Below are 25763 nucleotides of genomic sequence, written 5' to 3' on the forward strand. Positions count from 1 at the left end.
TTAGTCCTATGTATGAAAACCCTGGCTCCATTCTCAGCCCCTCTGTGATCTCTCATCACCAGCAGCTACAGCACAGCGCTGCTTCCAAGTAACAGCTGTTGGTGGAAGCCACGCCTTTTCCTGTAACATATCCCCTCACGTGCGCATGACGTCAGGAAAGGTCCTTGGGCCCAATTGGATTTAGCCTACAATGTATGGGCTCCTTCCAGGTTAGTGGGCGTGACCGGCTTGGTTGGTGGGCGTAGCGATGTTTCTTCCCGTCCGCTATAATCAGGGAATATGGCGCGTTGCTCCTCCCCTTCCATTAAAAACAACTACATGATCACGTGGACTTGGAAGATGTTTATTCAGTCTGGAAACGTCGGACTGCATTTTGAACACGCCCCTATCACGTGACAAAAAAGACGTCATTCCTGGAAGGAGCCCGTACAGTCTAGCATCTACCGTAATGTCTGTAATGGATATGGATCAGTGTGGGGAAGTGCTGGAGAATAACGGGGCCAAAACCCCCAGCAGCCTGGAGAGCCGGGGCCACTATGTGCTCAGCACGCTGCCGGAAGTGGTGGAGCGAGTGATGAGCTTCCTCCCCAGCAAAGCCCTGCAGCGGGCAGCCTGGTGAGTGCGTCTCCAGAGCGCGGCACTACACAGCCCAGCATGCACCTGCTTCAGAGACGGGGCAATACAGGCTTCTATAGTGTCTATGTGCCCTGGAAGCGGGACTGTCAGATACCAGGTGCAGATGTAGCAGAGCTGACTGTCATGTACCCGGATAGAGGTGCAGATGTAGCAGAGCTGGCTGTCATGTCCCCGGATAGAGGTGCAGATGTAGCAGAGCTGACTGTCATGTACCCGGATAGAGGTGCAGATGTAGCAGAGCTGACTGTCATGTACCCGGATAGAGGTGCAGATGTAGCAGAGCTGACTGTCATGTACCCGGATAGAGGTGCAGATGTAGCAGAGCTGACTGTCATGTACCCGGACAGAGGTGCAGATGTAGCAGAGCTGACTGTCATGTACCCGGACAGAGGTGCAGATGTAGCAGAGCTGACTGTCATGTACCCAGACAGATGTGCAGATGTAGCAGAGCTGACTGTCATGTACCCGGATAGAGGTGCAGATGTAGCAGAGCTGACTGTCATGTACCCGGATAGAGGTGCAGATGTAGCAGAGCTGACTGTCATGTACCCGGACAGAGGTGCAGATGTAGCAGAGCTGACTGTCATGTACCCGGACAGAGGTGCAGATGTAGCAGAGCTGACTGTCATGTACCCGGATAGAGGTGCAGATGTAGCAGAGCTGACTGTCATATACCCGGATAGAGGTGCAGATGTAGCAGAGCTGACTGTCATGTACCCGGATAGAGGTGCAGATGTAGCAGAGCTGACTGTCATGTACCCGGATAGAGGTGCAGATGTAGCAGAGCTGACTGTCATGTACCCGGACAGAGGTGCAGATGTAGCAGAGCTGACTGTCATGTACCCGGACAGAGGTGCAGATGTAGCAGAGCTGACTGTCATGTACCCGGACAGAGGTGCAGATGTAGCAGAGCTGACTGTCATGTACCCGGATAGAGGTGCAGATGTAGCAGAGCTGACTGTCATGTACCCGGATAGAGGTGCAGATGTAGCAGAGCTGACTGTCATGTACCCGGACAGAGGTGCAGATGTAGCAGAGCTGACTGTCATGTACCCGGACAGAGGTGCAGATGTAGCAGAGCTGACTGTCATGTACCCAGACAGAGGTGCAGATGTAGCAGAGCTGACTGTCATGTACCCGGACAGAGGTGCAGATGTAGCAGAGCTGGCTGTCATGTACCCGGACAGAGGTGCAGATGTAGCAGAGCTGGCTGTCATATACCCGGATAGAGGTGCAGATGTAGCAGAGCTGACTGTCATGTACCCGGACAGAGGTGCAGATGTAGCAGAGCTGACTGTCATGTACCCGGACAGAGGTGCAGATGTAGCAGAGCTGGCTGTCATATACCCGGATAGAGGTGCAGATGTAGCAGAGCTGACTGTCATGTACCCGGACAGAGGTGCAGATGTAGCAGAGCTGGCTGTCATGTACCCGGACAGAGGTGCAGATGTAGCGGAGCTGACTGTCATGTACCCGGACAGAGGTGCAGATGTAGCAGAGCTGACTGTCATGTACCCGGACAGAGGTGCAGATGTAGCAGAGCTGACTGTCATGTACCCGGACAGAGGTGCAGATGTAGCAGAGCTGACTGTCATGTACCCGGATAGAGGTGCAGATGTAGCAGAGCTGACTGTCATGTACCCGGACAGAGGTGCAGATGTAGCAGAGCTGACTGTCATGTACCCGGACAGAGGTGCAGATGTAGCAGAGCTGACTGTCATGTACCCGGACAGAGGTGCAGATGTAGCAGAGCTGACTGTCATGTACCCGGACAGAGGTGCAGATGTAGCAGAGCTGACTGTCATGTACCCAGACAGAGGTGCAGATGTAGCAGAGCTGGCTGTCATGTACCCGGACAGAGGTGCAGATGTAGCAGAGCTGGCTGTCATGTACCCGGACAGAGGTGCAGATGTAGCAGAGCTGGCTGTCATATACCCGGATAGAGGTGCAGATGTAGCAGAGCTGACTGTCATGTACCCGGACAGAGGTGCAGATGTAGCAGAGCTGACTGTCATGTACCCGGACAGAGGTGCAGATGTAGCAGAGCTGACTGTCATGTACCCGGACAGAGGTGCAGATGTAGCAGAGCTGACTGTCATGTACCCGGACAGAGGTGCAGATGTAGCAGAGCTGGCTGTCATGTACCCGGACAGAGGTGCAGATGTAGCAGAGCTGACTGTCATGTACCCGGACAGAGGTGCAGATGTAGCAGAGCTGACTGTCATGTACCCGGACAGAGGTGCAGATGTAGCAGAGCTGACTGTCATGTACCCAGACAGAGGTGCAGATGTAGCAGAGCTGACTGTCATATACCCGGATAGAGGTGCAGATGTAGCAGAGCTGGCTGTCATGTACCCGGACAGAGGTGCAGATGTAGCAGAGCTGATTGTCATGTACCCGGACAGAGGTGCAGATGTAGCAGAGCTGACTGTCATGTACCCGGACAGAGGTGCAGATGTAGCAGAGCTGACTGTCATGTACCCGGACAGAGGTGCAGATGTAGCAGAGCTGGCTGTCATGTACCCGGACAGAGGTGCAGATGTAGCAGAGCTGACTGTCATATACCCGGATAGAGGTGCAGATGTAGCAGAGCTGACTGTCATGTACCCGGACAGAGGTGCAGATGTAGCAGAGCTGACTGTCATGTACCCGGACAGAGGTGCAGATGTAGCAGAGCTGACTGTCATGTACCCGGACAGAGGTGCAGATGTAGCAGAGCCGACTGTCATGTACCCGGACAGAGGTGCAGATGTAGCAGAGCTGACTGTCATGTACCCGGACAGAGGTGCAGATGTAGCAGAGCTGACTGTCATGTACCCGGACAGAGGTGCAGATGTAGCAGAGCTGACTGTCATGTACCCGGACAGAGGTGCAGATGTAGCAGAGCTGACTGTCATGTACCCGGACAGAGGTGCAGATGTAGCAGAGCTGACTGTCATGTACCCGGACAGAGGTGCAGATGTAGCAGAGCTGACTGTCATGTACCCGCACAGAGGTGCAGATGTAGCAGAGCTGACTGTCATGTACCCGGACAGAGGTGCAAATGTAGCAGAGCTGACTGTCATGTACCCGGACAGAGGTGCAGATGTAGCAGAGCTGACTGTCATGTACCCGGACAGAGGTGAAGATGTAGCAGAGCTGACTGTCATGTACCCGGACAGAGGTACAGATGTAGCAGAGCTGGCTGTCATGTACCCGGATAGAGGTGCAGATGTAGCAGAGCTGACTGTCATGTACCCGGACAGAGGTGCAGATGTAGCAGAGCTGGCTGTCATGTACCCGGACAGAGGTGCAGATGTAGCGGAGCTGACTGTCATGTACCCGGACAGAGGTGCAGATGTAGCAGAGCTGGCTGTCATGTACCCGGACAGAGGTGCAGATGTAGCAGAGCTGACTGTCATGTACCCGGACAGAGGTGCAGATGTAGCAGAGCTGACTGTCATGTACCCGGATAGAGGTACAGATGTAGCAGAGCTGGCTGTCATGTACCCGGACAGAGGTGCAGATGTAGCAGAGCTGGCTGTCATGTACCCGGATAGAGGTACAGATGTAGCAGAGCTGGCTGTCATGTACCCGGACAGAGGTGCAGATGTAGCAGAGCTGACTGTCATGTACCCGGACAGAGGTGCAGATGTAGCGGAGCTGACTGTCATGTACCCGGACAGAGGTGCAGATGTAGCAGAGCTGACTGTCATGTACCCGGACAGAGGTGCAGATGTAGCGGAGCTGACTGTCATGTACCCGGACAGAGGTGCAGATGTAGCGGAGCTGACTGTCATGTACCCGGATAGAGGTACAGATGTAGCAGAGCTGGCTGTCATGTACCTGGATAGAGGTAGGAGAGCTGACTGTCATATACGCGTACAGATGTAGCAGAGCTGACTGTTGTTTACCCGGACAAGGGTGCAGATGTAGCAGAGCCGACTGTCATATAACAAAGAATAATATAATTTATTATTATAACGCCATTTATTCCGTGGTGCTTTACATGTGAAAGGGGTATACATAATAGGGAAGTATAATAATCATAAACAATACAAGGCACAGACTGGTACAGGAGGATAGAGGTCCCTGCCCGCGAGCGCTCACAGTCTATAGGGATGAGTGAGGATATCTAGAACAGTCAACCATGCATGCACTATTATTCAGTGCAAGGGTTATGGATATAAATACGACTTTATGGGAATATTGCATAAGGACAAACAGGAGAAAAAAAAACTAGTGTTCTGGGAGGATTCCCAGGTCTGCGGTCACATAGCGACACATAGTGCGACTACAGACTCGTCACTCTAGAGCAGCCCCTATAAGCTCAGCTGTGTATGATTTTTGTAGGCTACATCTCCTATAGGCTACATGCGCACTCTGCAGTTGTTTCTGCACACAAACTGCAACCAAAACTGCACCTTGTGAGAGAGAGCCTGGAAATGTTAAAAAAAAAAAACGCTTGTAATGTAGGTGCGTTTTTGTTATTGCGTTTTTTAAAGAAGAAACAAAATATGATAGGAAAGGATAATGGATAGATAGCTAGAATAGATGATGGATAGAAAAAATAGAATAGCTAGATGGATAGATAAATAAGAAGAACATATAGATTAGATAGTAAGAAAAAACCGAATAGCTTGATAGAGGGATAGCCAGCTTGATTAGCTGCTATTTTTTTAGTTTTTGGGGGGGGGTATGAAAAATTACGTGGGTTCCCCCCTTTTTCATATCAAGCACAGGAACAGCAGCAGCTGCAGGCTGCTTCCCTCAGCTGTCTGCTGTACCTTGGCTGGTCATGAAAAATAGAAGGGGACCCCATGTTTTGTTTTTTTTTTATTATGTGATTTAAAAAAAAATGACGTGGGATTCCTCATTTTTCTAATACCAGCCAAGGTGCTGCAGACAACTGGGGGCTGATATTATTAGGGTGGGAAGGGCCATCGTTATTTGGCCCTTTCCAGCCTAACAATACCAGCCCACAGCCGCCCCAGAAGTGGCGCATCCATAAGATGCATCAATTCTGGCTCTGGATCCGGCTCTTCCCGTTGCCCTGGTGCGGTGGCAATCAGGGTAATAAGGGGTTAATGGCAGCCCATAGATGCCACTAAGCCTTAGGTTAGTGAGGTCAGGCGTCTGAGACACCCCACATCACTAATCTGTAAGTAAAAGTAAATAACCACAAACAGAAAAAAATCTTTTATTTGAAATAAAATAAAAAGCCCCCTCTTTCACCACTTTATTAACCTCCAAAACACCCCTCTAGGTCCGAAGTAATCCACACGAGGTCCCACGACACTTTCAGCTCTGCTACATCCCTGTCCTGTCACAGCCAGTGGTCATACAGCATGGCTGCCAGCTGTGAGTGTGGACAGAGCCGCAACGACCAGAATGAACTGGGGTGAACCCCTGACGTCACAGCTACAGGTCCCGCGGTACGGCGTGTGTCGCAGCAATGATGTCACAGGTTCACTGCTTTTCAGGCCGCTTTTGTAGTGAGCCGCGCGATCGGCGGTGCCCTCACTCATGTGAGTCCTCCAGCTGCAGCTCACTTCAGTCGCGGCCTGATGTGCGCTCACAGGTTGAGGACTCGAGTTGTGACAGCAAACACCTGAGTGATGGCACCGCCGATCGCGCTGCTCACTTCAGTCACTCAGGTGGTTTGCTGTGACAGCTGGAGGACTCCAACTGTGGAGCGACGGTACCGCTGATAGAGCGACTCTTTTTAGTGCTGTACGATGTAAACATGCCCACCGGCGGCTGTGATTGGTTGTAGTCAGACAGCTGTCGCTCAGCATAGGGGCTCGTCTGACTGCAACCAATCACACTCGGGGGAGGAGTCAATACGCATGAGGCAGAAGACGAGAGGTGCGGTAGCAGTGTGACAGCCGGTGATCGGTGAGTATGTACTGCGTGAGGAGAAAGAGAGAGAGAAGAACGCAAGAAAGAAAGAGATACTGACACAGGCACCGACACTGACATGGCACCGACACGGGTATTGACACGGACACAGACATGTCAAAATCACTCCAGCATTGATTTTGTCATTCTGGAACTAAGTTCATGAGCTGCGTTTTTGTTGACAGAACCGCAGGTAAAACGCATGCAAAATGCACCAATTTGATAGCATGCATTTTTCCTTGCGTTTTTCATCCCCTCATTGATTTTAATGGATGACAAATGTTGACAAAAACACAAGAAGAATGAACAAGCTTCTTTTTTGTCACAAAATTTTGACAAAAAAACCACTGACAAACTGCAATGTGCTCACAGCAAATCTGACTTCTCATAGACTTTGCTGGATGTCAGATGTCATAAAAGTTCTTACAACAAAACTGCACCAAAAAACGCAGCGTGCGCATGTGGCCTTATAGATGTTTCTGCAATTTAATTGGCCTTGGGTGACAGACTCCCTTTAGATAAGCTGAAAATCATTTCGCCCGACAAACAAACATTTTATTTGTGCATCGGGTGATCTGACAGCCGGTTTAGTTAGACAAATATTCAGTTTTTTATTATTAACACCATTTTAAATGCACCTTATAGAGTAAAGTTTTGGGAGGGTTTTTTTTATGTTTTATGACCAATAATTGAGCAGATTGGTGAGGAATCTGGTCCTGAAACCCCCAACTACAGCTGAAAAGTTCTCTTAGAAGAGCGCACACCGCACAGAGTGGATGCTGTAGAAAGTCATAGTCCTGTGTCCTGAGCTGTCCACTTCTAAGGGGTCTTTTGCAGTCTATGGGGGTCTCAGGACCCAGACCTACACCAATGTGCTCAGAATTAATGGACGTAAAACATAGAAGATATCTCCCAAAAGTTATAGTATTTTTTAAATATTTAATAGTGCTACTGCCTGCACCATCAGTACTGTGGTTCCTGTGTGGTCCGCAGTCTGATGATGACTGGTAACAACTCTTAGGGCGGCGTCACACGGGACAATCGTACCCGCCCCCGTCGTTTGTGCGTCACGGGCAATTAGTTGCCCGTGGCACACACAGTTGCTTACTCCCGTCACACGCACTTACCTCCCGGACGACCTCGCTGTGGGCGGCGAACATATTCTTCCTGAAGGGGGAGGGACGTTCGGCGTCACAGCGACGTCACATAGCAGCCGGCTAATAGAAGTGGAGGGGCGGAGACGAGCGGGACGTAACATCCCGCCCACTTCCTTTCTTCCGCATTGCCAGCGGCCGCAGGTAAGCTGTGTTCATCGTTCCCGGGGTGTCACACGGAGCGATGTGTGCTGCCACGGGAATGACGAACAACCGGAGCACAGAAGGAGGACCGACATTTTGAAAAGGAGCGACGTGTCAACGAGCAACGATAAGGTGAGTATTTTTGCTTGTTAACAGTCGCTCGTAGCTGTCACACGATATCTCTAGCGATGCCGGACGTGCATCGCAGAATCCGTGACCCCGACGACATATCGCCCGATATATCGTAGCGTGTGACGCCGGCCTTAGTATCTCCTTACAATTGTTAAAGTGGTGATGTAGCCATTGGCTGATGGTGGTTCTGGTGATGTAGCAGTATTTAATTTATTAGACTTGATAGTAGAGTAGATCATTATTGGGTCAGTGTGCCAGACTTAATATATAGCTGTCTCACTGAGTCCATCCGTCAGCCAAACGAGTATTTGACTAAAGCCTTCATACAATATAGACAGGTGTCCCATCATTCGGCTAGCAGCTATCTCCCTGACTCTCCCATACACAGGAGTGCTAACTTTGTTGACTGCTTTTGTGTTCTGCATGAGAGAGCTGCTACTAGACAGACTGGCAATGTAGTAGTTTCTTAGAGGAATAAAAGAAGGATCCACAGCCCGAAATCAGACATGCTGGGTCCTCATCTCCGGGACAAAATCGGACTGCAGGCCGAACCTTTCTATTCGGCCAACTTTTTAAAATTGAAATTGTATTAAATATTAGGCTATGTGCATGTGGAGACACGGGGCTCAGTGGGTGCTCTCGTCCACTAAAACCCGCCGCCTTTAGAAAGACAGCGTGGCTCAGGGCTCATCCCAACTGAACGCCGGCCTCCTTAACCGTGGGCGTAACACTACTCAGACAACACAGGATGAGGGAACCACAATAATTAGACTTTATTGGATCCCCAAACAATTAACGGCATATAACACATAACCAGCAAAACACACAAATGTAACAGGCAACAGAGTCTCACCCTTCCGCTGGCTCACCAGGGATTTAGAATGTCCATGCCTCAGAGGTTCCAGGGCTATTTACTCCCATCCAGCAGCACCCCGCTTTTGGCAGGCACCCACCGAGAAAGGAATAATGCCAGATTTAGGAAGCTGTGTGAGGTCTGCAAAGTCTGTAACAGGTGACTGAACTGTCCCAACCTGAGTGTCCTCCTTAGGTAGTCCTGGTATGATGTTACAATCCTGGCAGCCGGAGTCGAAATCCCTAGGCTGTGGATATGGTCTCCAACCGGAACCGGAGTCCCTAGATTGAAGCCATAAGATATCCTGATCCTCTAGTCAGCTCCAAAGAGCTTAGACTGGATCCATCAGCATCCATCAACAACCTGGTGGCTTAAAGAAGTCCCTTTTATAGCCACAGCCTTCCACTTAGGTACACTGCGTCTTCATCGATTGGTTGGACAAGAGCGCCTCTCCCATTGGATGAATCTCAAGCTGCATGGACAATGTTCATCCAAATGATGTCTACAGAAAGACTGAAGATATCTACATGGAGTCTGCAAGTCACAGACTCAACAATGGCTACTAAGGTAATCACATTAGCAATACACAACTACAATACAATGGTTACTGGAAAAGTCTGGCTTTCAGTGACCAACACAATTACATTGAATCAACAAGAGTCTTGTAAAAACAATGAGGGACTTCTCCCCCGTCTATAGACAATCTATCATCCTGTCTGGCTGAATTTTAAGAAACTTTAACCCATGAGAGTCCATGTTGTCACATTCCTCCCCCTTCTTAATATTAGCCAGACATGATAGGCTTTCGATCATCCTTCTCCTCTTGTCGGGAAAGCCCATCCGCATTTCCATGGTTCTTGCCTTGTTTATGGGAGATGGAAAAATTGTAAGATTGTAATGCCAGACTCCACCTGAGCAAGCGTCCGTTGTCCCCGGCAGTGCGATTTAGCCAACTCAATGGATTGTGGTCAGTGAGGACTGTGAACTCATTGCCATAGAGGTAGGGGTGCAATTTTTTAGGGCCCAGACTATGGCCAGGCATTCTTTTTCTATGGTGGCTTAAGCCCTCTCTCGGTCCAACAGCTTCCGGGAGAGGTACGCTATCGGATGTTCCTCACCGTTGTCCCCTACTTGGCTAAGTAAATCTCCTAGTCCTGTGTCCGATGCGTCTGTTTGGATAATGAATCTGCGACGGAAGTCAGGAGCAGTCAAGACTGGGCTTTGGGCTAGCCGGTCTTTCAATTGGAGGAACGCAGTTTCACAGTCTGGGGTCCAGATAAGGTTACGGGCATATCTTTTGGTTGTGAGGTCAGTGAGCGGTTTTGCTATGGTACTGTAATTGGGGATAAACTTTCGATAGTAGTTTGCGGTTCCTAGAAACGCACGGACCTGTTTTTGATTGACCGGGCGTGGCCACTGGATAATGGCTTCTACTTTTGCAGGTTCAGGACGAATGCACCCACTTCCCACCCGATGTCCCAGGTATAGCACTTCGGCCATCCCCATTTGGCATTTGTCAGGTCGGATGGTGAGCTGGGCTTTGGCTACCCTCTGCAGCACCTGGGACACATGCTGAAGATGCTCTTCCCAAGTGTCGCTGAAGATAGCGATGTCATCCAAATAGGCCTGGGCATACTCCTGACATCCCTCTAGTAAATGGTCTACCATCCTCTGGAAGGTGGCTGGGGCATTTTTCATCCCAAAAGGCATGCTGGTAAACTCAAAGAGGCCAAAAGGGGTTATGAAGGCCGATTTCTCTTGAGCGTCTTTTGTGAGTGGGATCTGCCAGTATCCCTTGCTCAAATCGAGGGTAGATATAAACCGAGACCCCCCTAACCTATCTAGTAGTTCATCCACCCGGGGCATGGGGTAAGCATCTGTAATCGTGACCTCATTGAGCCGTCTATAGTCCACACAGAAACAAGTACTCTTGTCCTTTTTTGGCACCAACACCACACTGGCAGCCCATGGGCCATGGGAGGGGACTATGTTTCCCATATTTATCATGTCATCCACCTCGGCCTTCATCATTGCCAACACAGGAGGGGTCACCCGGTAGGCTGGTTGTCTTAGTGGGGTGGCTGCCCCTGTATTGACATGATGCTGGACCAGGGGGGTTCTACCAGGCTGACTTGTGAACAGGGTTTCATATGTTCCGAGTATGTCTGATATCTGTCGCTTCTGTGATGGACAAAGCTGCTCCCCTAATGATACATCTTTTACCCCCATTTCCCTTTTGGAGTCCACTAATAGGTCTGGGATTTGGTCCAACTCTGGATCATCTAACTCTGGACAGCAAACTGCTAAATTGGTGACTTCTCGTTCCTCATAAGCTTTTAGCCTGTTGATGTGTTAGGTACGCTCACAAACACCTGCTCGATCCAGGGCCACGGTGTAGTCAGTATTGCCACATTTCTTGGTAATGGTGAATGGACCCGCCCACATGGCTTGCAGCTTGTTTTTCCGCACCGGTACTAGTACTAGGACCTTCTGTCCACAGGCAAATTCTCGAGGCCGGGCAGTGCGGTCGTAACATCGTTTTTGCCTTTCCTGAGCCACTTCTAAATTCCTGTGGGCTAACGCCATGAGGTGCCTCATCCTTTCCCTAAACTTTTGAACATAGTCCAGTATGGGAACCTCTTCTGTGGGGAACGTGCCCTCCCAACTCTCTCGTACCAGCTCTAGGGGCCCTCGTACTTTTCGGCCGTACAGCAATTCAAAGGGAGAGAACCCAGTGGAGTCATGCGGCACCTCCCGGTAATCTAATAGTAATAATCTAATCTTTATTTTTATATAGCGCTAACATATTCCGCAGCGCTTTACATACATCAGGAACGCTGTCCCCATTGGGGCTCACAATCTAGAGTCCCTATCTGTATGTCTTTTGGAGTGATATGGACTGGAGTGGATTTTCGGTAAGCAAAAAGGAGCTGCTGCAAGTTTTTCTCCCAGTCCCCCCCCCTCGGACTCCACATATCGGCTAATGAGCTGTTTGAGCGTTTTGTTGAAGCACTCACAGAATCTATTTGTTTCAGGATGGTAGGGGGTTGTGCACATGGGGCGGACTCCATGTTTTTCCCACAGGGTGTGAATCAGTTCACTTTGGAACTGTGCCCCCTGGTCAGTCAATACTTCCTGTGGAAACCCTACCTGGCTAAAGATGTCCAGTAGGGCTTGAGCCACGTGCTCTGCATCTATGGAGGTTAAGGCAACGGCTTCTAGGTAACGGGTGGCAAAGTCTACCAGGGTGAGGATGAATCTTTTTCCACTGCGGCTGGGGATGGCTAAGGGGCCTACTATATCAATGGCAACTCTCTGGAACGGTTCTCCTATCAAGGGCATGGGTTGAAGTGGGGCACGGCATGGGGCTCCCCTCATATGCTGACACACTGGGCAAGAGGCTCTGTATTTTTGCACTTCTTGAGTGACCCTTGGCCAAAAAAAACTACGCAGCAGGCGGGCCCGAGTCTTTTTGGTCCCCATGTGCCCAGCCGCAGGAACATCATGAGCTAAACACAATAGTTGGGGTCGGTATTGCTGGGGTACCACAAGCTGATGTACATGGGTCCAGGGTTTTTCTGGGCAGGATGCGGGCTTCTCCCGATATAAGAGGCCTTTTTCCCATCTATATACCTTCCCCTGATTTCCTCCCCCAGGTTGGGCGGCCGCACTACGTATAAGCTCTAGGGTGGGGTCAGATCGTAAGGAGTTCAGGGAAGCTCAACTGTCAATCTCCCCCCAATCAATGGCCACAATTGGGTCTGATGTACTCACATTTGTTGGCTCTGATGAGGAGGCTGAAGATTGAGGAGGAGGGTTCTCCTCTGATGGGCTGGAAGAAAGACCTGCACCAGGATGGTGTTTGGCTTGGCTGCGGGTGATGGCGGTGACAAACTGGCTGGATAGTCCTTGTCCTAGGTCATTTCCCAAAATTACAGGGGTGGGGAGGCCGTCCATGAGCCCCACTTCAACCTCTCCTTGGTCAGTTCCCCAGTCCAACTGCACTTGTGCCAGAGGGATGTTCGAGCGCTGGCCCCCAGCAAGGGTGATAGTCACTTGGCGGCCAGGTAAATGATGTTCTGTGGGGACAATATCTGGGCTGACCAGGGTGATAGAAGATCCCGAGTCTCGAAGTCCCTGAGCCTGTATATCACCGACCTTGACCGTCTGGATGTGGGGATGGAGGTTGGCTGGTGTACGGTGTCCGGCCTGCCGTAGGGTGTGGACTGGATAAACCACTTCCTCAGCTATTGGTGTTTCTCGGGAGTAGCATTCCTCAGGTCTCGTTGGTTCATCTCGGCATATGTTGACTGGTAGACGGGCTCCAGGCATGGGGCCCCGGTTTCGTAGACACTCTTTAGCCATGTGTCCTAGGCGCCCACACGTATAACAGCGCCGTGGGTTAGACAAGTCACCCACCCTGTTGGTAAACCTTTGTCTTGTTGGGGCTTCTGTGGGGTAATGAGTTAGTCCAGCACGTGAGTCTGGGGGTTGCTTGGATCCATGGTTGAGGGACCTCCTCAGATCGGTGGGCCTATTGGGCCTCCAGCTGGGTCGGTTGGCTGTAAATTCGTCAGCCAATCGCGCTGCTTGCTCTGGGGTGTCGGGCTTCCTGTCAGCTACCCATTCTCGGATTTCCGGGTCCATCTGCTCCAGCAGCTGTTCAAGCACTATCACATCCCGGAGGGCAGCAGCGGAGTGGGCAGCCCGACCATCGAGCCAGCGATTACAGTGTCGTTGGAGTTGACTGCCAAATTCGACGTACGAGACACCCTGGCGAGACATAGTCCAGAACTTAGTGCGATGTCTCTCGGGTGTTATGGTAAAAAGGGCCAACAAAGTGTCCTTAATAACTCCGTAGTCCAAGCAGTCCTGAGGCCCAAGTGATCGGACAGCCTCCTGGGCCCGGACCGGCAAGCTTGTCCACAGGTATTTGGACGACTCATCTGTGGGCACCTGGTGCATACGCATTAGCATCTCAAAGTTTTGCAAGTGTTCATCTATCACAGTGCTGGAATCATTAAACACTGGCACATCTCTGTAGCGAAGATGACTCCCTTGGTGGTGGTCTATCCTGGAGGTAGGTGCTGATGGTAAGGAAATTGGAAATCCAAACACAAATTGCAGAACACCAGCCCTCTCTTCCCTTGAAGCTTCAGGCCCCAATGCAGTAAACCATTCCTTGACTCGGTCTGCTTGGGTTTGGTTTGTTTCCAGAGTGTCACTGGATCTAGGATGAGATACAGGGTTAGCCTCCTCTGATACCACAACGGCAGTGTCCTCATCATCCTCTGCATCATTCTGGGCATCCCAACAGACTAATTTCCGGATCAAGTCTGACCGAGTGTCAGTGTTCCCGTATTCAATCTTTCGCATCTGGCACAGATCCTGTAGCATCCATTTACTGCTTCGGTCGTATCTCCTCCCTGGTCATTGTCCCATGGCTGAGCTGGTGGGGTTGAACATGGCAGCGTCCGAAACCTGAATGCCTCCCCTATGGCCTGCTGGGTATGCTTATGTACCTCCCTGGTTGTTGAGCCCTGAACGGTGTCCACGAACACCAGTCCGCTGCAGCTCCCCTGGGTAAACCAGGCTGAGTAGTATCCCACTGCTGCCACCAATTGTGGAGACACGGGGCTCAGTGGGTGCTCTCGTCCACTAAAACCCGCCGCCTTTAGAAAGACAGCGTGGCTCAGAGCTCATCCCAACTGAACGCCGGCCTCCTTAACCGTGGGCGTAACACTACTCAGACAACACCGGATGAGGGAACCACAATAATTAGACTTTATTGGATCCCCAAACAATTAACGGCATATAACACATAACCAGCAAAACACACAAATGTAACAGGCAACAGAGTCTCACCCTTCCGCTGGCTCACCAGGGATTTAGAATGTCCATGCCTCAGAGGTTCCAGGGCTATTTACTCCCATCCAGCAACACCCCACTTTTGGCGGGCACCCACCGAAAAAGGAATAATGCCAGATTTAGGAAGCTGTGTGAGGTCTGCAAAGTCTGTAACAGGTGACTGAACTGTCCCAACCTGAGTGTCCTCCTTAGGTAGTCCTGGTATGATGTTACAATCCTGGCAGCCGGAGTCGAAATCCCTAGGTTGTGGATATGGTCTCCAACCGGAACCGGAGTCCCTAGAATGAAGCCATAAGATATCCTGATCCTCTAGTCAGCTCCAAAGAGCTTAGACTGGATCCATCAGCATCCATCAACAACCTGATGGCTTAAAGAAGTCCCTTTTATAGCCACAGCCTTCCACTTAGATACACTGCGTCCTCATCGATTGGTTGGACAAGAGCGCCTCTCCCATTGGATGAATCTCAAGCTGCATGGACAATGTTCATCCAAATGATGTCTACAGAAAGACTGAAGATATCTACATGGAGTCTGCAAGTCACAGACTCAACAATGGCTACTAAGGTAATCACATTAGCAATACACAACTACAATACAATGGTTACTGGAAAAGTCTGGCTTTCAGTGGCCAACACAATTACATTGAATCAACAAGAGTCTTGTAAAAACAATGAGGGACTTCTCTCCCGTCTATAGACAATCTATCATTCTGTCTGGCTGAATTTTAAGAAACTTTAACCCATGAGAGTCCATGTCGTCACAGTGCACACGCTGCATCTTTTTCTGAGTGCATCTTTTTATGCTGTGGGTCACAGAAACGCAGCTTGTGGCCCAAAAAACACATGACATTTTGCCTCGTTTTTTAAAGGAGAAAGAAAATATGATAGGATTATTGATAGATAGCTAGAATAGAAAGTTAGAAAGAAATAACAGATGTAGCAGAGCTGACTGTCATGTACCTGGACAGATGTAACGGAGCTGACTGTTATGTACCTGGACAAATGTAGCGGAGCTGACTGTCATGTACCTGGACAGATGTAGCAGAGCTGACTGTCATGTACCTGGACAGATGTAGCAAAGCTGACTGACATGTACCTGGACAGATGTAGCGGAGCTGGCTGTCATGTACCTGGACAGATGTATCGAAGCTGGCTGTCATTTGCCTGGACAGATGTAGCGGAGCTGGCTGCCATGTACCTGGACAGATGTAGCGGAGCTGGCTGCCATGTACCTGGACAGATGTAGCGGAGCTGGCTGCCATGTACCTGGACAGATGTAGCGGAGCTGGCTGCCATGTACCTGGACAGATGTAGCGGAGCTGGCTGCCATGTACCTGGACAGATGTAGCGGAGCTGGCTGCCATGTACCTGGACAGATGTAGCGGAGCTGGCTGCCATGTACCTGGACAGATGTAGCGGAGCTGGCTGCCATGTACCTGGACAGATGTAGCGGAGCTGGCTGCCATGTACCTGGACAGATGTAGCGGAGCTGGCTGCCATGTACCTGGACAGATGTAGCGGAGCTGGCTGCCATGTACCTGGACAGATGTAGCGGAGCTGGCTGCCATGTACCTGGACAGATGTAGCGGAGCTGGCTGCCATGTACCTGGACAGATGTAGCGGAGCTGGCTGCCATGTACCTGGACAGATGTAGCGGAGCTGGCTGCCATGTACCTGGACAGATGTAGCGGAGCTGGCTGCCATGTACCTGGACAGATGTAGCGGAGCTGGCTGCCATGTACCTGGACAGATGTAGCGGAGCTGGCTGCCATGTACCTGGACAGATGTAGCGGAGCTGGCTGCCATGTACCTGGGCAGATGTAGCGGAGCTGGCTGTCATGTACCTGGGCAGATGTAGCGGAGCTGGCGTCATGTTCATGGATAAATGTAGCAGAGCTGACTGTCATTTACCTGGACAGATGTAACAGAGCAGAGTTGACTGTCAAGCGAAGCTCTGATCTAACTTCCCTTCTCTGTAGGAAACTCCAGGCATTGATGAGTAGCCGCGCACTGACAGGTCACACATTGAGCTCTGCTGCATCTATACATTGTATAATCACCGCCTCCTGCATAGTCCACGTTATTATGGCGCACTTAGGGCAGTCATTTTTGTTGGTGTTTTTTATTGATAACTGTTTGTAAAATTGTGTTTTGTTTTTCTATTTGTAGTGTTTGTAGATTATGGAGGGATTGTGCGGTGTGTAAACTGAATGCCCGGCAGAGGGTGGCGTGGGTATCCACTGTGGGGGCAGGAGAGCTGGATTCGGGAGGCCACGCTTTGGTCCAAGTTGTGAAAGAAGAATTGGAGGTGAGAGAGATCTTTTTCTATAGTAGTATTTGTAGGAATTAATAAGTTATTTACAAGATGGGGGATAACTTACTGTCATCAGGATAGAGGACAATTAACTGGTCACTGGGACCCCAATGATCCCGGGAATGGTCCCTGAAATCTGGGTAATGATGTCTGCAGCCCCATTTTGAATGGAGCACAGCTGGACCTCTCCTCCTTTCATTGTCTATGGGACTGTTGGATAACACAGTGGCTTGTTAGGCTATGTGCGCACAGTGCGTTTTTCGCGGCGTTTTTGCGCGTTTTTCGGGTGCGTTTTTGGCCTTAAAACTGCAGGACTTTGCTTCCCCAGCAAAGTCTATGAGTTTTCATTTTTGCTGTCCGCACACATCTGGTTTTTTTACCTGCGTTTTTGAGTTAAAAAAAAAAAATGGACATGTCAGTTCTTTCCTGCGTTTTTCTGCGATTTCCGCCCATGCAATGCATTGGAAAAACGCAGCAAAACGCAGAGATCAAAAACGCAGCAAAACGCAGCCAAAAACGCCCCAAATCGCGGCAAAAACGCATGCGTTTTTTGATGCGTTTTTTCGACCCAGGTGCGTTTTTGTGCGTTTTTAGCAGCCAAAAACACACAAAAACGCAGCGTCAAAAAGACGCAGTGTGCGAACCTAGCCTTATACAGTCTCTGACAGAAGTTCTGTCGCTTATCCATGTTATGTAAATAAATGCTTATAACCTGACTTTTTAATTCATCCATTGGTTTCATAAATTACTCTTTTGAAAGCTGAAACCCTTCCAAATTTGGTTTAGGATATGAAGATAAAGTTGCTGAAATATTGATTATTTAATGAACACAGAAAGGTCAGATTTTAGCAAGACAAAAGTTTTGTCGCCTTGTCATATAATGCACCCAATCCTAGTTTACATCCTCACCTGTGCTCACTAAATGATTGGTTAATTAGTGGGTGTGTATAAAACGAAACCCAGCACCCCAGACCTTCAGTTGAACTGCAACTTGACCTCTGACAACATGCCAAAAATCCACCCTGCAACCAAAGCCTTGATTATCAAGAGGCTGAAGACCATATCCACTGCAGAGGTGGCTGGCACCTTTTAATGTGTCTCAGCATCAAGTACAAAGAATTAAAAAAAAAAAAATTGAAGAGACTGGAGATGTTTTTGACAAGCCCAGGTCTGGAGACCCCACAAGACAACTGCTCAGGAGGAACGTTTGTTGGTTAGAAAATCCAAAGCCAGCCCCTCTTCCACAGCAGCAGAGTTCCAAAAGGCCTAGTCATCTCAAATTCCTGTGTCAACTAGAACAGTTTGTAGGATTCTGTCTCGAAATGGCCTCCATTGTCAAATCAGTGCCCAGAAGCCAGCACTAAACAAAAGGCAATTAAAAAAACATGTGGCATTTGCCAAGTCCCACAGCCTGCTAAACAGATGAATGCTGGAAAAGTGGCAGAAGGTGGATTTCTCTGATGAATCTTCAGTTGAATTACACCACAGTCACTGCAAATACTGCAGGAGACCTACTGGAGCCTGTATGGATCCAGAAAACAGTTAAGCTTGGTGGTGGGAAGATCATGGTCTGGGATTACATTCAGTATGGGGGTGTGCGAAACATTTGCAAGGTGGAAAGCAAAATCAATAGCCTAAAATATCAAGAAGGATTAGCTACTTATTACATTCCCAATCATAAAAGGGGTCAAATTCTGCAGCAGGATGGTGCTCCATCTCATACAGCTATCTCTACAACAAAGTTCCTCCTGGCAAAGAAGATCAAGGGGCTCAAGGACTGGCCAGCCCAGTCACCAGACATGAACATCATTGAGCATGTTTGGGGTAGGATGAAAGAGGAAGCTTGGAAGACAAAACCAAAGACTCTAGATGATCTCTGGGAGGCATGTAAGACTGCATTCTTTGCTATTCCTGATGACTTCATCAATAAATTCTATGAATCATTGTTGAATCGCATGGATGCAGTCCTTCAAGCTCATGGAAGTCATACAAAATATTAAATATGGCTGTAATAGCACCACAACTTCATTCACCAATGTTATGCAACATATCTTTGTATTAGAAGTTAATTATTTGTTTGATTTTTCACATTACTTTCTGTGAGTGACAAAACTTTTGTCTTGCCAAAATCTGACCTTTCTGTGTTCATTAAATGATCAATATTTCAGCTTTGCAGCAACTTTATTTTCATAACTTAAACCAAATTTGGGAGGGTTTCAGCTTTCAAAAGAGTAATTTATAAAACCAATGGATAAATTAAAAGTCAGGTTATAAGCTTTTATTCACATATGGATAAGCGACAAAACTTCTGTCAGGGACTCTACTGTACTGTACAGGAGCAGCAGCGGACTGTGCTTTCCTATACAGGTAGCATAAGTGTATGCTCCTGTCTACCAGCCATACGGAGTCCATAATGACTCTCTGGATCTCTGATGAATGACTGGGGTGTGGGGCTAAGGGTAAATCAGATGTACCCACCGGGAGTGCACATACAATAAATGTTATGTGAACATACACATGCACATAATTGGCATGAAATGTTTTCTAGAATGTCACTCAGATTATCGCCAGAACCTCCACGCTCGTCCCCGTATAGATACCTGAGCCCCGCTATGTCGTGAAATTCTCTTTGTACATAGGAGATGGAACCTACAGTGTAGTATCATGGAGTGAATTACTGCCGATTGATAGTATATTAATGGCGTGTGTATGTGTATATGTATGTGTGTGTGTGTGTGTGTGTGTGTGTATGTATATGTATATATATATAATATATATATATATATATATATATATATATATATATATATATATATATATATATATATATATATATATACACACACACACAGTACAGACCAAAAGTTTGGACACACCTTCTCATTCAAAGAGTTTTCTTTATTTTCATGGCTCTGAAAATTGTAGATTCACTTTGAAGGCATCAAAACAATGAATTAACACATATGGAATGAAATACTTAACAAAAAAGTGTGAAACAACTGAAAATATGTCTTATATTCTAGGTTCTTCAAAGTAGCCACCTTTTGCTTTGATTACTGCTTTGCACACTCTTGGCATTCTCTTGATGAGCTTCAAGAGGTAGTCACCGGAAATGGTTTTCAATTCACAGGTGTGCACTGTCAGGTTTAATAACTGGGATGTTTTGCCTTATAAATGGGGTTGGGACCATCAGTTGCGTCGTGCAGAAGTCTGGTGGATACACAGCTGATAGTCCTACTGAATAGACTGTTAGCTGCTTTTTTCTTGCCATAATACAAATTCTAAGTAAAGAAAAACAAGTGGCCATCATTACTTTAAGAAATGAAGGTCAGTCAGTCCGAAAAATTGGGAAAACTTTGATAGTGTCCCCAAGTGCAGTGGCAAAAAAAAAATCAAACGCTACAAAGAAAGTGGCTCACATGAGGACCGCCCCAGGAAAGGAACACCAAGAGTCACCTCTGCTGCGGAGGATAAGTTTATCCGAGTCATCAGCCTCAGAAATCGCAGGTTAACAGCAGCTCAGATTAGAGACCAGGTCAATGCCACACAGAGTTCTAGCAGCAGACACATCTCTAGAATAACTGTTAAGAGAAGACTTTGTGCAGCAGGCCTTCATGGTAAAATAGCTGTTAGGAAACCACTGCTAAGTACAGGCAACAAGCAGAAGAGACTTGAAGAAAAACAAAAAGCCAGCACTAAATATGCGCTTCAGCACTAACAATTCCAAACTGTACTTATTATAAAAATTTGAGATTTTTGGCAAAAAATTGCAATTTCTTGAGCTACCCCGCCACATCACGGCAAATCTCGTTGGGGTAGTCCTACACTAAAATATTTTTATAAAATGTGCCATGCGGCCTCACATATGAAATAATAGAACTGCTCTTAGCAGCCCTTGGTCTTTTTCAATCCCGTACCCATGACTGAGTCATGGCTGTGGGCAGGACAGGTCCAAGCAAATGCTGCATGAAGTAAATAGCCTGTGGACAGGGCCTGATGACTGAATGTGAACAGCCACCAACCGCCAAAATCTAGACCGGTGGAATACATCCCAAATTGGGGTGCATAGCAAGGTGAGGGTCAGCCACCGACCAATTCAATGAAGAAAAACCAAAAGCCAGCACTAAATGTGCACTTCAGCACTAAAAATTCCAAACTGTACTTATTATAAAAATTTGAGATTTTTGGCAAATGATTGCAATTTCTTGAGCTACCCCGCCACGTCACAGGAAATTTCTTTGGGGCAGTTTGGAATTTTTGTTTTTCTTCAACAAGCAGAAGAGACTTTGTTTGGGCTAAAGAACACAAGGAATGGACATTAGACCAGTGGAAATCTGTGCTTTGGTCTCATGAGTCCAAATTTGAGATCTTTGGATCCAACGACCGTGTCTTTGTGCGACGCAGAAAAGGTGAACGGATGGACTGTACATGCCTGGTTCCCACCGTGAAGCATGGAGGAGGAGGTGTGATGGTGTGGGGGTGCTTTGCTGGTGACACTGTTGGGGGATTTATTAAAAATTGAAGGCATACTGAACCAGCATGGCTACCACAGCATCTTGCAGCGGTGTGCTATTCCATCTGGTTTGCATTTAGTTGGACCATCATTTATTTTTCAACAGGACAACGAACCCAAACACACCTCCAGGCTGTGTAAAGGCTATTTGACTTAGAAGGAGAGTGATGGGGTGCTACGCCAGATGACCTGGCCTCCACAGTCACCAGACCTGAACCTAATCGAGATGGTTTGGGGTGAGCTGGACCGCAGAGTGAAGGCAAAAGGGCCAACAAGTGCTAAGCATCTCTGGGAACTCCTTCAAGACTGTTGGAGGACCACTTCCAGTAACTACTTCTTGAAGCTCATCAAGAGAATACCAAGAGTGTGTAAAGCAGTAATCAAAGCAAAAGGTGGCTACTTTGAAGAACCTAGAATATAAGACATATTTTCAGTTGTTTCACACTTTTTTGTTAAGTATTTACTTCCACATGTGTTAATTCATTGTTTTAATGCCTTCAATGTGAATCTACAATTTTCAGAGTCATGAAAATAAAGAAAACTCTTTGAATGAGAAGGTGTGTCCAAACTTTTGGTCTGTACTGTATATATACAGTGGGTACAGAAAGTATTCAGACCCCTTTTAAATATTTCACTCTTTGTTTCATTGCAGCCATTTGGTACATTTTTTTTCTTAATGTACACACTGCATCCCATCTTGACAGAACAAAAACCCAAAAATGTACAAATTTTTCCAAATATTTAAAAAAAGGAAATCTGCAATATCACATGGTCATAAGTATTCAGCCCCTTTGCTCAGTATTGAGTAGACGCACCCTTTTGAGCTAGTACAGCCATGATTCTAGGGAATGATGCAACAAGTTTTTCACACCTGTATCTCTGTACTTGGCTGTATTCATCTTTTCTTCAATTGCAACCAGTCGTCCTGTCCCTGTAGCTGAAAAACCCCCATAGCATGACGCTGCCACCACCATGTTTCACTGTTGGGATTGTATTGTGTCAGGTGATGAGCAGTGCCTGGTTTTCTCCACACATACCGCTTAGAATTATCACCAAAAGATTTATCTTTGTCTCATCAGACCAGAGAATCTTATTTCTCAGAGTCTGGGAGTCCTTCATGTGTTTGTTTTGCAAACTCTATGCGGGCTTTCATATGTCTTGCACTGAGGAGAGGCTTCCTTCGGGCCACTCTGTTATAATGGCCCAACTGGTGGAGTGTGCAGTGATAGGTGACTTTGTGGAACTTTCTCCTATCTGGCTACTGCATGTCTGAAGCTCAGCCACAGTGATCTTGGGGTTCTTCTTTACCTCTCTCACGATTGCTCAGTTTGGCTGGACGGCCAGGTCTAGGAAGAGTTCTGGTGATCCCAAAATTCTTCCATTTAAGGATTATGGAGGCCACTGTGCTCTTAGGAACCTTGAGTACTGCAGAAATTCTTTTGTAACCTTGGCCAGATCTGTGCCTTGCCACAATTCTGTCTCTGAGCTCCTTGGGCAGTTCCTTTTGACCTCATGATTCTCATTTGGCCTGACATGCACTGTGAGCTGAGAGATCTTATATAGACAGGTGTGTGCCTTTCCAAATCAAGTCCTATCAGTGTAATTAAACACAGCTGGACTCCAATGAAGGAGTAGAACCATATCAAGGAGGATCACAAGGAAATGGACAGCATGTGACTTAAATATGAGTGTCTGAGCAAAGGGTCTGAATACTTATGACCATGTGATATTTCTGTTTTTCTTGTTTAAAAAAAAATTGTAAAAATGTCTACATTTCTGTTTTTTCTGTCAAGATGGGGTGCAGAGTGTACATTAATGAGAAAAAAATGAACTATTTTGAATTTGCCAAATGGCTGCAATGAAACAGAGTGAAAAATGTAAAGGGGTCTGAATACTTTCCGAACCCTGTGTGTGTGTATATATATATATATAATATATATATATATATATATATATATATATATATATATATATATATATATATATATATATATAATATACACACTAATATATATAATGTATGTGTATTGTAGCCTTAATATCAGAGGGTAAGGTATGTGGTGTATATACATGGCTGACACGTGCTGTACCTGCAATATCCTCCCAATAGTCCTCTTATGGAGAACATGGGCTGACAGCGGACTCTTCTTTCTCCTGCAGAAAGTCTACATCATACCAAAGATAGCCCTGTACTTCACAGACTCCGAGTCCCTCAATGATCATGGATCACACTGCGGACCTAAGAGAGGTAATGATCCCAATGTAACATAGCATGAAGCCATGTGGTGTCTCATTATAGAGAGGGAAGCACAAAAAGGGAAGATTTACCAATACTTTCTAATTCCTAGGCTATAGGCCCACTGAATATTTTGTTTAGGAGTCTTGAGATTTGGAGGAGGATTTGGTGAGTTTCTGCTACAAAATCTCTTAAAAACTCTACATGCACAGAGCGTTCGGTGCACATTTAGAATACACAGTCTTAAAGGGAACCTGTCAGGTGCAATATTCACCCAGATCCACGAGCAGTTCTGGGTGTATATTGCTAATCCCTGCCTAACTGTCCCTGTATACACTAGCTTAGATAAAGAGATCTTAGAAAAGTATTTCTAAAAATCCTTTGATATGTTAATGAGCGAAGGGAGAAGTTGCAAGGGTGTTTGTTCCTGCGCTCATTTTGCTCTTTAAGAATGTTAGTACACCCACAGATGCATGCAAACATGCTAGTCAATGTCCATTGCCTAAAATCATCGGTGACGACGCGCGTACCTGTGTTTGTTGTCACCGCATCAGACGTTGGGCAGTGCGCATGATCAGAAGTTCCAGCACTTCCGGTCATGCACACTATGAAGCCAGGTGTACATGTCCTGGCTTCAGAGAGGTCTAGTGCTCATGACCGGAAGTGCTGAGACTTCTGATCCATGTGCACTGCCCGACATCTCATGATGTGACAATGGACACAGGTACGCACGTCACCCCTGATGCCGCTAGGCATTGGGCATTGAATAGCATGTTAGTACACCCACAGGGGCGTAATAACATGCTAAGAGGGTGGAATGAGCGCAGGATTAATGCCCTTGCGAGTAGTCTTGCGCTCATTAGCATATCATAGATGATCTTTATAAATACTTTTCCTAAAGATCCCTTTATCTATGCTAGTGTATACGGGGACGGTTAGGCAGGGATTAGAAATATACACCCAGAACTGCTCATGGTTCTGGATGCATATTGCACCTGACGGGTTCCTTTTAAATGCAGCAGATATATCATACTGATTCATGCTGTTTGATCAATCATGTCTAAGTTTACACCACCTATTAGTTGTCTGGTAAACCCCTTTAAGACGCGAATCTTGCAGCTTTACTACTCCTGCACTCCAGCCTTGCTCAGTCTCCCAGGACCCTGTGTATTCGGATATGTGATGCCGCTGACCCATGCTCACATGCTCCATATACTAGGTATATGTTACTAACTTTTTCAATGTGGGATACACAAAATCTGTTACTTTGTATGTAAGCACTAAACTTTCTGAGCGTACTTTGCGCACACATCACATGATTTCCGAATATGAGCTCATGTCACTGTATTTTATCAGTGCCCATTGGCACCTGTGGACTTGGCATAAAGTGTAATGCAGCAAGCTTTATGGATTCAGGGAGTTTGACTACGTGACCCATGAAAGGAACTTCACTGAAAATGAAGTGACCGCATCATACACGTGGCGCCGGCGGTGCTGGTATCTGGTGTTGTTGATGATGTTCTTCTTTTGTAGCAAAAAAGATACATGGTTTAGAAACTGCAACTTCTCTGGAGAAACTGCTGCCAACGGACTGTGAACTTGTGGGACTTGCTACCCCGGGAATCGTAGGTAATATACTGTGACTTGGTGTTTCCATCCTGTGTCTATTCTTTTTATTGTGAGCAGAGTAGAAAAAAAATGGGACTTCTCTATGGGGTAAGAGGAATGTTGCTTGGTCGAATGATTGTTCTAATACAGCTACTAAAGGGAACCTGACATCTGATACCTGCTGCCCCATCCACAGACCGCGCATATCAGACAATAGATGCAATACCTGCTGCCCCATCCACAGACAGCGCATATTAGACAATGGCTGTAATACCTGCTGCCAATTCATGTACAGCGCGTATCAGACAATGGCTGTAATACCTACTGCCCAATCCATGTACAGCGCGTATCAGACAATGACTGCATTACCGGTTGCCTAATACACAGACATATCAGACTAAAGGCCCCGTTACACGCTACAATTTA

At 47.4% G+C, this 25763-nt stretch overlaps 1 protein-coding gene across 1 annotated transcript in view; it reads left to right on the plus strand.

Moving 5' to 3' along the window:
- Window positions 1-372: 372 nt before the first annotated feature.
- The window catches only part of FBXO22 (F-box protein 22), a 52107-nt gene continuing 26716 nt past the window's right edge, over window positions 373-25763 (plus strand). Inside the window, exons 1-4 of the mRNA XM_075342645.1 lie at window positions 373-615; window positions 16836-16974; window positions 23654-23741; window positions 25263-25358. Of these exons, the coding sequence (XP_075198760.1) occupies window positions 449-615; window positions 16836-16974; window positions 23654-23741; window positions 25263-25358 (490 nt within the window). The 5' untranslated portion in view covers window positions 373-448. The remainder of the gene's footprint in view (window positions 616-16835; window positions 16975-23653; window positions 23742-25262; window positions 25359-25763) is intronic.

This window comes from Anomaloglossus baeobatrachus, chromosome 4, assembly GCF_048569485.1.
Source record: "Anomaloglossus baeobatrachus isolate aAnoBae1 chromosome 4, aAnoBae1.hap1, whole genome shotgun sequence".
Lineage (NCBI taxonomy): Eukaryota > Metazoa > Chordata > Amphibia > Anura > Aromobatidae > Anomaloglossus > Anomaloglossus baeobatrachus.